The sequence below is a fragment of the Monoraphidium neglectum genome (assembly GCF_000611645.1).
Source record: "Monoraphidium neglectum strain SAG 48.87 unplaced genomic scaffold scaffold01248, whole genome shotgun sequence".
Classification (NCBI taxonomy): domain Eukaryota; kingdom Viridiplantae; phylum Chlorophyta; class Chlorophyceae; order Sphaeropleales; family Selenastraceae; genus Monoraphidium; species Monoraphidium neglectum.
Window position 1 is genome coordinate 3,374 of NW_014012380.1, and position 12,576 is coordinate 15,949.

The following is a 12,576-nucleotide window of genomic DNA, read 5'->3' on the forward strand; positions in this document are numbered from 1 at the left end:
GCGGCGGCGTGTATGACTCTAGCAGTGACGAGGAGTGCGCAGATGATGGCTCAATCGCAGAGCGCTCCGCTATTGACGGAAAGCAGGGCGGCGGTGTGCGGGGGCGCCGTGCTTGGGGAGACGGCGACGGCAGCAGCTAGCTGCGACCCAGGTTGCGCGCTCATTGTCCCAACCAAAGCTAGCGCCCCGCACTCTGCACACCCTCCAAGCATTGACGGCTGCGTTTCATGGGTGGGGCGGGCCAGCGTTGACCCTACGCGGCTTGTTTGACTCGGGAGTTGACTCAGGGTTGACTCAGAGTTTCATTGGGGTTTGACCCGAGCTGACAACTGTGGCTGGCCTGACACATCAGAAATCTGGACCGGGCTCTAGTGCGCTTGCACGGGCAGTGTTGGCAATAGATTCTCGCCATACTCAGCCGCGCAACCTGCATCGCGGTCGTTCCCGCCTTAGACGCACACGCTAGGCTGCAAGGGCGGCGGCACTGATCCCGCTGCGAGGCGCCGGCCGCCCCCCTTCTTTAGCCCAGCGCGTGAGCGGCCCCTGTCCGCGTTGCAATGCTGGCCTGTGCTCCGCCATCCATGGATTAGGCGACTGTGGGAACATGGGGGATGTTTCTGATTGCAAGGCTCCAAATGAGTAAAATGGCCCAAAATCCAAGCCACGGCCAGCTGCCGGGTTCCAGTGCATTGCTTGTTGCACAGAGCCAGACTCAGCAAACGTGGCCAAGTCACTGCCTGCATATCGCAGCAGGGAGAACCTTTGAAGGGCCGCAACAAGAGATCCTTGGACCCTGAGACCCAATGACATCAGCTCTGCGTCGTGCGTCAGCACAATCAACGGCGGCCGTTGTCCACGGCCGACTCTCCTCTCTCACACACGCGATGGTGCAGGGACATGTCGTTGCTCACACGCAGCAGGGCAGTGAAGTGCCCCGTCAGCGCCTGCACCACGCGCAGCAAAACATGTCAGGCGGCCCCGCCCAATTAATGAACAGCTCTCGGGTCGCTCTTGTGTACAAAGCTTGGCATCGCGCTCGGTCCCAGTCCGGACCATTCGCCATGTCAGATCCGGGGCCCCTCAAGGCCTGAAAAAGTCCGGGTGGTGGTAGTCCGCAGTCAGCTGCACATACTCAGCCGTGAACGCGTCGTCGCTCCCGCCCTTGGCCGCCCCGCGCATGTCGAGCCGCCCGCCCGCCGCCTCCAGCGCGCGGATCAGCTCGTGCCGCCGCGACAGCCCCGCACTCGCCAGCTCAGCGACGAGACCCAGCCCGGCGCCGTCGCCGCCCCGCGCCTCGGCCTCGCTGTCCCCGCCCCCCGCCTTGACCAAATGCAGCAGCAGCCGCTTGGGGCGCGCGTTCCCAGCCCGCGAAAACACCCGCGTCAGCGCGCACAGCGCGAGGCCGCGCGCCCCCGCAGCTGCCACAAACTCCGCCGCCTCGGGCGGCGGCAGCACGGCGGAGAGCTCGCCACCCGGCCGCAGCAGAGCGGCGGCGCCGGCGGCAAGGTCTGGGAAGGGGAGGCCCGAGTCGGCATCTGCATGGCGGGCTGCGGCGCGGCGGCCGCAGGTCTCCGGCTTGCTGCTGCGCTGGAAGAAGGGCGGGTTGGTGATGATGGCGTCATACTGTAGGAGGCCGCCGTTCTGCTGCTGCTGCTGCTGCTGCTGCTGGTGCTTGTGTTCCTGCTGCTGCTGCTGCTGTTGATGATGCTCGTGCTGCAGCAGCAAGCCGCTCCCCACAACCGGCCCCGCCAGGCCGCGGACTGCGCCCACGCCTCCGCCGATGCCTGCACAACCCGAAGCCGCCCCCGCCGCCCCCGGCCCCGCCGCCGCAGCCGCCGCCGCCGCCCACTCCTGCAGGCTGGCGTGCCGCACCCGCACCGCCGCCGCCCACGGGCTGGCCGCCGCGTTGAGCGCCGCCTGGGCGGCCGCCAGCTCATCAGAGTCGATCGCATCCACCAGGGTCCCGGGCTCCGACTTCTGGGCCATCATGAGGGCAAGCACGCCGGTGCCGGTCCCGATATCGAGCACGCGCAGCGGAGGCGACGCGCGGCGGCCGCCGCCGCCGCCGCCGCCGCCCTCCTCGTCGCTGCAGCCGCCGACGGGGCGGCGCTGCGGAGGCGGTGCGGCGGCCGCCGGGCCGGGCGCTCGCCGCGGCGGCGGCGCCCACGAGCCCAGTAGCATCGAGTCTGTTCCGACCTTCATTGCGCACAGATCTTGGCGGATTGAGAAGTGGCGGTAATGGAACACCTGGGGTGTTGTGGGTTCAGCAGGGTGCCGATAGGGAGGAACGCAGTGAGGCGAGGAGGTGGAAGCAATGGCTGCCCCTCTGAGGGTCCGTTGCTTGGGCGGCACAGCCCACGGCTCACAAGCACAGCGTGCACGTGCAATATGACGAGTGCTGGGAGGGCAGGCGGGCGGGTGGCGAGGAGCGGCCAGTGTCGGGGGCTGCGCAAGGGCAGCGCCTGCGGCCCGCGAGTTGAGGGTCAACCCTAAAGCTGCGGCCTACAGCGGCGAACCTGCTGCTTGCGCGCCTTGGACGGGGGCTCGGGCTCGCTGTCAATGGGCGCCGCGCCGGCGCCCCCGTGAACAGAGGAGGCCGGTGGTGCAGGGGTGGCAAGCCTGGCGCTGACACAGCTGCTGCTAGTGCTCTTGCGAGACACATCGAGCAATGGGTGTGACCGGTTACGCGTGGGTGGCACGCCAGCTAGGCAGCGGCAGAGCGTCGTGCGCGGCGGATGCAGCAAGCGCGGCACTGCAGCAGCAGCGGCCGCAGCGGAGCAGCAGCATGGCAAGGCCATCGCTGCTCGACAGCGACGCGCCAAGGGGCTGTCTGAATGCAAGCTGAATCAAATCTATCCAGTTGACGTCACGGCATTTTCTTCATAGACCCGGGGATGTTGCACTGATGCAGCATTCGATTGATGCAACTTGTGATCTGGGGACAACACAGACACAACAGCTTGTTGAGTGCAAAGCATGTTATCAGATGTCCAAGAACCCATATCAAACACTCGTAAAAACGGCCTTACAACCCCTTCTGTTGTCGCCGACCCTTCGGCTCCACTGGCATTTTGCAGCACACACCAAACCCGCTGCAAGCGCGTGCCCCGGTCCTTTTGCTAGCAACACTAAGGGTTGCACACCTCCGGGACAGCGTTGACACGCAGGTGGGCGTTCGTCGGCCTCGATCAGCAGCAGAACGACGCGTGCTTCCTGGCCTCTAGGACGGTGTTGTGCAGCTGGCCATGATTTGTTTGACCTAGAGAATGCCGGCCGGCGGCGCACAGCTCGCCCATGCGCGTCCCAGGGGACAGCCTTGAGACGGCTGCTGCTGTCGGCCCCTGCCTGTGCTGTGCTGCGGCAGCGACGCGGCGCTGTTCATGTGTGTGACAAACATGCACCCATTAGCACCACAGCGAGTGCCCTGTACATTACGCTGCCTCACGGGCTCACACACCCCGCGCGCACACACAGCCCGAGCAGCAACCAGCAATCATGGCGGAGGCGGGCGAGGCTAAGAAGCGGACGTTCCGCAAGTTCAGCTACAGGGGCGTGGACCTGGACCAGCTGCTGGACATGAACACGGATGAGCTGGTCGACATCCTCAACGCGCGCGCGCGCCGGCGCTTCCAGCGCGGCCTGAAGCGCAAGCCCCTCGCGCTCATCAAGAAGCTGCGCAAGGCCAAGAAGGCCGCCCCCTCCGGCGAGAAGCCCGAGGCGGTGCGCACGCACCTGCGCAACATGATCATCGTGCCCGAGATGATCGGCAGCGTGGTGGGCGTGTACAACGGCAAGACCTTCAACCAGGTTGAGATCAAGCCTGAGATGGTGAGCGGCAGTCGCCTCGCTTGTGAGCGCTCTGTTTGCCAGTGGGGATCGCCAGTGAGGCCGGAGCTGCGGGCGCGGCGGCGGCGGAGCGATGGAGGGTGGCGGGGATGGCGGCAGCGGGGAGAGAGGGCGCACAGCAAAGGCGCAGGAGGCGGCGAGCGATCGGCGACATCGCATGCGGTTTTAGGCGGCCAACGGCGAGGCGTGGTGGTGGCGGAAGGCCATGGCACGCGCGGCGGCAGGCGGCCGACAACGTAGGCGGTGCCCGTCGCGGCTGCAGCTAGTTTGCAGCAAAGCTCAGTGGAGCTTGCCGGCGCACTTGCATGTATCCTTAACCCCTCCGGCTCTCGAAAACCCCCATCAGGTGGGCCACTACCTGGCGGAGTTCTCCATCAGCTACAAGCCTGTGAAGCACGGCCGCCCCGGTATCGGCGCCACCCACTCGTCGCGCTTCATCCCCCTCAAGTAGAGCGCTCTCTCGGGCGCGGCGGCAGCTGGTGCGGGCGCGGCGTGCTGGCCGGCGCGCGTTTGGTGGCGGCTGGAGGGCGTTCTGGGTGGCTCGCGTGGCGCAGCTTTGGATGGCTGGCACGTGGGACGGGCCTGCGGTGGGCTGCCTAGGCGCTTGTGCGCGTGTAAGCACCATCGCTTACTCATGATGCGTGCGGATCAACCGGAGTGGTGACAGCGCTGGCAGAGCAGCGGCTCAGTGGCAGTGGAGGCACGCTGCAGCAGGCTGCTGGAAGTGGCGCTTGGGGTGCGCTGCAGGGAAGCGGCAAGGGATCAACTGGCTATTGCAGGAGCAGCAGGAGCAGGTGCCAGGCAGAGCAGGCCTCGGCAGGATGCTAGCAGCTGACATTGTGTGCGTCTAAACGCAGAAAGAGGCATGGGGCGCCTGCATGCGGCGGTCGATGCCGAGGTCTAGATGTTTCAGGAGGTGCGTTGTCCCAAGAACAGCCCCACCATTGACAATGTGTCGGCAGCCGTCAGCCACTTCAGCTGCCATTTTCCCTCGGTGCTGGTGGCGGGTGGACAGAAACCAGCGCGGCTTATGGGTGTTCTTCACACTGGGTGGCCAACTTCAAGGGACTCAGACATCCTGCTGACAAGACAGCACGCGTGCAATTGCCACGCACTGATCCAAACCGCCCTGGCTGCAAATCTGCCCGGTGCGCTGCCAACACAGCACGCACGAATGCATACACGCATGCATCATGTGCTGCAGGTTTCCGTGTTGCAGCCCCAAACCAGCTCGGGCCTTCCCCCCGCTCTCTGGTGCCCTCTCCTCACCAACAATCAAGTCACATGGCACAGTTGTGTAGGAAAGCTCAATTAAGGGTTGAAGGCAATTCACATACTGCTGATGCTGTTGCGCACACCGCCGTAAGCCGCGTACCGCACGTCAGCTGCACCATACGGCAGCCCGCCCAGGCCCACACCTGGCTGTGTGGGCCCGTCCCTGGTTGCATTCGCCGGCTGTATCCCGCTGCAGCCGCTGCTCGCTTGACCCTGCAGGGGCTTGCCCGGCTTGCCCCTTGAGGGCGAGGCCCACGGCAGCTGCGTGGCAGCCGCCAGCCAGCTGCCCGGCGGGCCGACGGAATGGCTGCTGTAGGCAGAGCCGTACGTCGTGGGCTGAGCAGTGGGCGCCGAACACGCCGCACCTGCTGCTACTGACGCTCGCACCTGCTGCTGCTGCTGCTGCTGCTGCTGCTGCTGCTGCTGCTGCTGCTGCTGCTGCTGCTGCTGCTGGGACTGCGCTACCAGCTCAATGCCAACCCGCCCGCCTCCACGCATGCCACCACTGACCTGGCGTTCCACATTCCTGCCGCCAAGGACACAACCCTGACCTTGCCGGCCACTTGCAGCCGGACGCACCATTTCTTGCACCGTTGGGGCAGACGCCACACAATTGAAGACGGGCCCCTGGCGCTCCCCTAGGTGCTCTGCCTCGAGCCGGTCCGGCGCACCGGCCCCGCTGCTGCGGGGCCCGGCGATGCGAGCGGCGAGCAGCGGCGAGGGCAGCCGCATGGCGGGCGCTGTATCTGCCTCAGGAACCTGCCTTGACCGCGGCTGCCGCCCGGTGTAACCAATCACGCCACGGGTCCTACGGCGAAATCGCAGGTGCTTTTATCAGCGCCCCACATGGCACAATTGGGTAGCTGCATCGCAAGCGATGTATGCATGCACGGCGGGACCATCTTCACATGGCGTGCTTGGGTGCACCAGCAGGCCCGCCGCCAGCCATGCGCCGTGGTTGGGGCCGTCGACCCAGCAAACGCGGTGCGCGCATGTCGACCTGGCTTGTGTTGCAGCTCGCCCCACCTGACCGCCTCTTTTTCCTCGATGTCGCGGGGGGTGCCGGGCCACGACGGCTGCCAGGTCCCGGGCACCTGGTCCAGGTGTACGCTGTCCTGCCAGCCTGCGGCATGAGAACAGTCCCAAAACGGCACTTGGCTTTGCGGCATGCAGGACAGCACCAGTGGACTGGCCAGAGGGGAACTGCGGAAGCCGCAGTTGCGCCACCTGTACCCACCCCCTGCTGCAAGCGCCCGCTGCGGGCGGTCGAAGGGGGCCCGATGCAAGCCACTCACACGCAGATCTGGTCTTGCGCGCCGCCTCGCGCTCGCCGCCTGGCCAGGCGGCCGAGTGTGGCCGCTGCTGGGGGCTGGAAGATGGCAATGCACCCGACGGCGTGGCCGCTGCCACACTGGCCCGCTCCAACCAGTAGGACTCGACCGCGGCACTGGCGCGCTGGGATGTGGTCAGCTTCTGTCGGAGAATGCATATGCGCAGGGCGAGGTTTGCTGCAGCCTGCGTTGAGCTGCGGGATGTGACTCAGACTGGGATCATGCGGCAGCACAAGCGGCGGGATTTCCATTCGTGCCGTCGCGCTGCTTACCGGGCCGGGCTGGCGCTCCTCTGATCCCAGGACATGGCGATTGTCGAAATCTGAACGTCCTGTGATACAATATTGATACGTGTAAGGGTGGGATGTGCCGGAAGCATCAATATCGGCCTCCCGCGCATAGTGCGCTTGCCTGGAACGATCGGGTTTCCTTGAAACGGGGGTCGCCACGCCATGATGCAATTGACGCACGTCTAGCGGGGATGCTGCTGCGGTCTCTCTCAGTCATGCGCCACTGCTGTGCTTGGTTGACTGCTTGTCTATGTCAGCATGTGCATGCAGTGTATGGTAGCAATTGCGAGCTGAGTGTGTCACGATATTGATGGCAGATTGAGTCTCGCTTGCGCATCAACCCGAGGCACGCCCAGTTCCCAGGCTCCCAGTTGATTAATCTGTGCAGGACCCTAGCTGCCCTCGCGTGCTGCTCAGTGCTGTCTGAGAATCAACAGCAGCGGCTGCTCCCAGATTGGGGTCAAAGTCCCCTGCATGACCTTCCAGCCAGACACCACTGGGCTGCGCGTGGACATGCGTTCTTGGCATGTCGCAACAATGCAAGCAGCGCGGGCGGCCACAGCAAGGGTGCAGTACGGGCTATGCCAGAGGACAAGTGAGGAGGTTCAGATTACACAATTGCATCACATACAAGCCAGCACAAAGGGCGAGACTGAAAGGAGTCCCCAGCCCTTGATACAGCAATATCCGAATGCACAGAAGCAGTGAGAGCACAGGCCCTGTCGTCACGACTAGCATCGGGGGTGTACAGAGCAGGAGGAAGCTGCACGAGCAGCTTCCAGGCGTAGGAGGCATGGCAGCCATCAGATCCGTGGCAGAACGCACCGGGTCAGTGATGACGTTTCCAGAGGTTGCACGCACTCACAGGGTTGGCTTGAAATCTACAACGCTCAGCTCGAGAGCCCTGCAGGGCCGGTTGGAAGGGGTGTAAGCTCAGCTGTCCTTGCCTCCAAGTTGCTGCTTAGGAGGGTACTTCTGGGTTCTCGTTCCCGCTGCTTCAGCAGACGCCGCGCGCTTTCTGCATTGTCTGCAAACAGGGCAGCCCGCACTTCAATATGCGAAGCCTCATGTGCGCGCGCGCGCGCGCGTGTGGCTTACCTTCGCCTGACGGCAGCGTTTGCCTCCCCTACTCTCCCAAGCCCCTCAGACATCTCTGCAGCAATATGCTGACGCAGCGCCATGATGCGCTCCGCCACATCGCGCGGGCTGACCTGGCGGTGGTTGTGGGGACACAGGGGAGCGCGTGTCTGTGTGTGATGCAGCTGCATGCAGTGCGCATCCGCGTGTGCACGAACGCATGTATGCATCCGAATACCTAGCATGCATCCGACATGCGCAAGCATGTGCGTGCCCGCGCGCCCTTGATGGGTTGCGGGGTTTCCCACGCGCCCACAGAAACAGGCACCCTGCAGCATGCAGCTGCTCCATGGCTCAGGCCGATTGGCACTGCAGGGGACACTGTCACACCCAGAAAGGGCGGTTGCTGGGGTGGCTGCGGGGACGAGCACCTCACCTCCCTCTCGCCGTTCAGGACCGCTGCCGCGGCCGCCATTGTAGGCACAGACGACCTCCCCGGGTTTTGCACCTGGCGAGAAATGCGCAAGGGCCCCGGCATTAGCTTGTGGGACGGCAACGGCAAGCTCAGCCTCCGTTCGACACCCTCAGCTGCTGCTCTCAAGCCCCCCACCCCACCCCCCGAGCGCAGCCGGATAGGTGCTGGCTGGGCGCGTCTGCGTGCAAATGGTGCGATCGGCGGCCCTGCTGCGGCCCGCTCGGCGCACGGCACTCGATCGGGTCTGCTGATGCTGCCGGAGTCCTCCAGGCGGGTGGCGGGGATCCAGGGCTTCATGCTGCACGTCAGTCAATTTGACGTGGGCCCGGCTTACCTTAGTGAGGGGCGTTGTCGCAAGCCTGGCCAGCCACTCGTCCGGGTCTGTCTCGCCTGCCGATTTGAAACGAAATGGCATGGCGGGGCACATCGCCAGATGATGACAGCGGGAGGTGGTGCAGAGCGCAACGGCTGCCGCCTTCGGATGTGACCGGCTGGTGGTAATGCGTATGGTGCGCCTACTAGGTGCTGATGCCCGTGATACCTTGCCCTTTTGTGGGCTGCCTGGCTGGCACGGCCCCACGCCACAGGGGCGTGGCAGCAGCAGGGCAAAGCCAGGCGCCCGCTGCCCACCTGACAGCGGGATGGGGGTGTCGGCCACGTAATTGTGCAGCCACAGGTGCTGCTCCCCGTTGGTCTCAGATAGGTAGTTCAGCTGCGACGAAATAATAGCGTGGATCAGTGGGGACATTCACAACACGGCCACCCCATCGCGGCAATTGGATCGTGGACGTAGAATGGTGAGCATGCAGCATGATGGTCAGCGATGGCAAGCGGGTGTGCACAGGGCCGCACCAGGGTCTTGATGGCCTGACGAGTTGCGACCACCTTGACGAGCCTCTGGGTCTCCCAGGAGTAGGCAGTAGGGCTGACAGCGGCCCTGACCATCAGCAGCGTGCGCCGCTGCCCAGGCCGCGCGTGCTGCGTTGGCGCCGCATGGCAGCGCCGCAGGTTACAGCCTCCACTGGTCGCTGCAGCGCTGCTGCATCGTGGATTTAATGTCGCTGACGAAGCGTATGGGGCGAGGCGTGCAAGCATCGACCTGGACCGAGGGTGAAATCGAGCTAGGATGTCAATTGGAGTCTCTCGATCTCTTCAGGAGGTCTTTCTAACGAAGCCAAAACAATTGCGCTAGCTTGTGGCGAACTCGCACACGTCGCAGTGCTCGGGTGACCTGGAGTGACACGTTGTTGCTCTGTGTAGACGAGTGGCGTGGGCACGCCACGTCAGAAACAGACCTGGCGAAGGCCGCTATTCAACGACCTCGGACGCATGGCGCACGAGATTGATTCAAACCTGCAACCGACAGCTGAGGCCATCCAAGAAGGACCCAGGCAGGACTGCAGCTGAGCAGCTGCCCAATCAGTTCAGGCTAACACCTTGCGCTCTAATCGAAGTGCTGGCCAGCCTATCCATACAGGGCCATCACGTTCTTTTGGTCTCAAATACCTGTCACATCAGCCATGAGACTTCCTAACAAGGGCACCGGCTAAGTGGCGCACAAGCTGGACCCCATTCGGTGAGAACACCGGAAACCCTCTGTCGTCACTACTCGACTGCACTTGTACCCCCGCACCACGAAGCAAGCAGCGAGTATGTTACAGCAGCGCGCGCGAGAGTGCACGCAAACAACATGCCACATAAGAAAACAAGGACGCCGCCAAAAGCGTACTGTACATAGCAACGCACGCGCGCCGCAGGCAACACGCACCCAGGTGCCTCTGAAAATTTGTACCGCACCAGTTGCTGACTCTGATTACCACCCCTGCAGTCCCTAACTTGTCCCCGGCGGGCACGCTGCTGGCTGCAATGCCAGCCACGCACCACGTCGCCCCGCGCTGACAGCCAAATCAATAATCAATCAGCCGTCGCCTTCAGCTTGCACCCAAGAGGCAAGGCCGTCCCAAGGGTCTGCTTCCTGGGTGGAAGCTCAAATCGACGGCCTCATTTCTTGCCATCCATACAGCCTGTGTACACCACCAGCTGCCGTCCAACCACGATGGAAGCCGCCCTGCGGCGTCACTTGTGACGCCCGCAATGACGTCATCGTTACGTCGTGTTGGGCTCGAGCGTGGCCGCAAGGTGCTCCTCGGCGTCCCCCCTCAGCACCTGGATGTCCAGCTGCTGCCCAACTTCCGCCTTGTCGAGCACCCTGTACAGGTCGCTGCTGTTCCTGATGCGGGCGCCGTTGATGCGCGTGATGATGTCGCCGAGCACGAGGCGGCCGTAGTCGTCGCGGCTGGTGCCGCGGATGCCGGCGCGCCAGGCGGGGCCGCCCTCGCGAGCCGACAGGACGAGGATGCCTGGGGGGCGCGCGAGCGTGGGAGTCGTGAGAGCATCCAAGTGCATGGGTGTGTGCAGGCGCAAGCGTGCAGGTGTTGCAATCGCATGTGAATGCATACACATGTCGCACTTCGGCTGCTCGGAGCTGTTGCTCGGGCAGGACCGAGCTTATGAAGCGGAGCACTGAGCCGTGACAGCGGCCACGCTCGACCATACGAGCCCCCATCCCGGGCATGTCGCCCCACCAAACAGGCCGTGCAAGTGCAAGCAAACTTGGCAGGCCAACCTTCGCCCCGGACATACGACACCCTTTCCGCCGCCATCGCGCTCACCCTTGACCCCCAGCTGCTCTGTGCTCTGGTCCGGCGCAAAGCTGATGCCCAGCACGGGCCGCACCACCTGGGGGACGGGGGTGACGCGACCGCACATCACGTTTAAACAAAAACAAGTGAGCACACACAGTCCCGATCAGATCCTGCCGCCGAGCAGCGCAGCCAAACCATGGATAAAGAGGTGATTTCAACACCGAGTTGTAGCACGGGCTGAAAGAGGGGCGCAAGCAGCACAAGCCGTGCTGCGCTCGCTTTCATCACCCCTGCCGGGGTCCCGCCAAAGACCCCCCGCTTCGCCGATGCCCCTCCCCCCCAGGCCCCCTCACCCTGCCAGTCTCAATAATCTGGCTGACACTGCTCCTCACAACATCCACGGGGATGGCAAAGCCCACCTAGTGATCAACAATGATTTTTTGGGGGGGGGGGGGGGGATTGGGGCAAAGAGGATCATCGGATTGTCATGAGCTTGCTTGACTGTCACAGTGTGCGGCAAACGTGTTGCACCTGCGAACGACGACAAGAGCCGCCAGCACCCCATTTTCGCCAAAGCATGGACGCACGTCCGCGCGTGCTGCCGCACGCCCCGCACCCGCGCACCCCGCTGTTGGCGCCGCTGGGCGAGTATATGGCCGTGTTGATCCCGATGAGGCAGCCGGCGCTGTCCAGCAGGGGGCCGCCGCTGTTGCCTGTGGGGGGGGGGCGGCAGGGCGGCAGGGCGGCGGGGAGGGGTTTCGACGCGGGGTGCGATGCACAGGAAAAACAACCAGCAGTGGTGAAACAAATGAGTGCAGAGAACGAAGGGTCGAGTGCTCCAGGCGCTGGACACGATCAACTGGTGGCCAGGGGCTGAGCGAAGGCGGCCGCCGTTTGCCAGGCAGCAAGGCAAGTTGGGCGGGCGCGGGCGCACCAGGGTTGATGGCTGCGTCGGTCTGAACGACGTCCTGTGGGGAGGGGCCGCGGCATGCAACGGGGGCAGAGGGGTCGCGCGCGCTCGGCTTCCACAGGAAGGGGGTAGCGGGGACACGCCGATGCCCGCTGTCCCTGGCAGAAAGGCGGCGGAGGTTCGCGGGCTCCCCGCCCGAGCTGCGACCGGAGAATGGCCCTGCAGCGACCGCCGCGCCGCTGGTGGCGCGTTTGCTGCGGAACCTTAAGAGTCCTTGCAACTCACCTGGATGGGCCGCCCGCTGATGGACTGGATCTCGCGCCCCGTCCCGCTGACGACGCCCACGGTCAACGTGTGGTCAAGGCCTGCGGTGGGCGAGGTGCGTGCGGATGTGTGTGTGTGATGAGGGGTGGGGAAATCGAATGGTTGAGTGCATGTGGTGCGTGGGTGACCTTGTGAGTGCGTTCCAATGTCGGAGTGCTTTGGGGGAGGGGGAAGATTGAATGAGTTGAGCACAAAAACCTGGCCGCGGCGGCGATTGAGCGAGCGGCTACAGACAACGGGAGCCCTCCCCCCACAGCCCAAGCGCCCAGCTCTGCAAAATACTCACCAAACGGGTTGCCAATCGCGAAAACCTTCTGCCCGACAATGAGGTCGGAAGACGAGGAGCAGAGACTCAGCGGCTTCAGCTGCTTCGACACCACCTGCGGCACCACCGGCGGCGGCG

General features: G+C 64.3%; 4 protein-coding genes across 4 annotated transcripts in view; 2 read left to right on the forward strand and 2 right to left on the reverse strand.

Annotated features, from left to right (window-relative positions):
* Positions 1-140, forward strand: part of MNEG_7175 (hypothetical protein) — a gene marked incomplete at both ends in the record, with an annotated part of 3,304 nt that extends 3,164 nt beyond the window's left edge. Inside the window, one exon of the mRNA XM_014044349.1 lies at positions 26-140. Within this exon, the coding sequence (XP_013899803.1) occupies positions 26-140 (115 nt within the window). The remainder of the gene's footprint in view (positions 1-25) is intronic.
* Positions 141-1,080: 940 nt separating this feature from the next.
* On the reverse strand, positions 1,081-2,202 carry MNEG_7176 (hypothetical protein; the record flags this gene model as incomplete). The annotated part of the gene is made up of 1 exon (XM_014044350.1): positions 1,081-2,202. One exon carries the CDS (start codon positions 2,200-2,202, stop codon positions 1,081-1,083), a length of 1,122 nt encoding a protein of 373 aa, XP_013899804.1.
* A 1,293-nt stretch (positions 2,203-3,495) lies between these two features.
* Positions 3,496-4,297, forward strand: MNEG_7177 (40S ribosomal protein S15; the record flags this gene model as incomplete). Its single annotated transcript, XM_014044351.1, has 2 exons — positions 3,496-3,828; positions 4,193-4,297. The coding sequence occupies 2 exons, from the start codon at positions 3,496-3,498 to the stop codon at positions 4,295-4,297; spliced, it is 438 nt and encodes a 145-aa protein (XP_013899805.1).
* A 6,103-nt stretch (positions 4,298-10,400) lies between these two features.
* Positions 10,401-11,929, reverse strand: MNEG_7178 (hypothetical protein; the record flags this gene model as incomplete). The annotated part of the gene is made up of 5 exons (XM_014044352.1): positions 10,401-10,654; positions 10,967-11,033; positions 11,293-11,358; positions 11,564-11,652; positions 11,905-11,929. 5 exons carry the CDS (start codon positions 11,927-11,929, stop codon positions 10,401-10,403), a joined length of 501 nt encoding a protein of 166 aa, XP_013899806.1.
* Between the last annotated feature and the right edge of the window lie 647 nt (positions 11,930-12,576).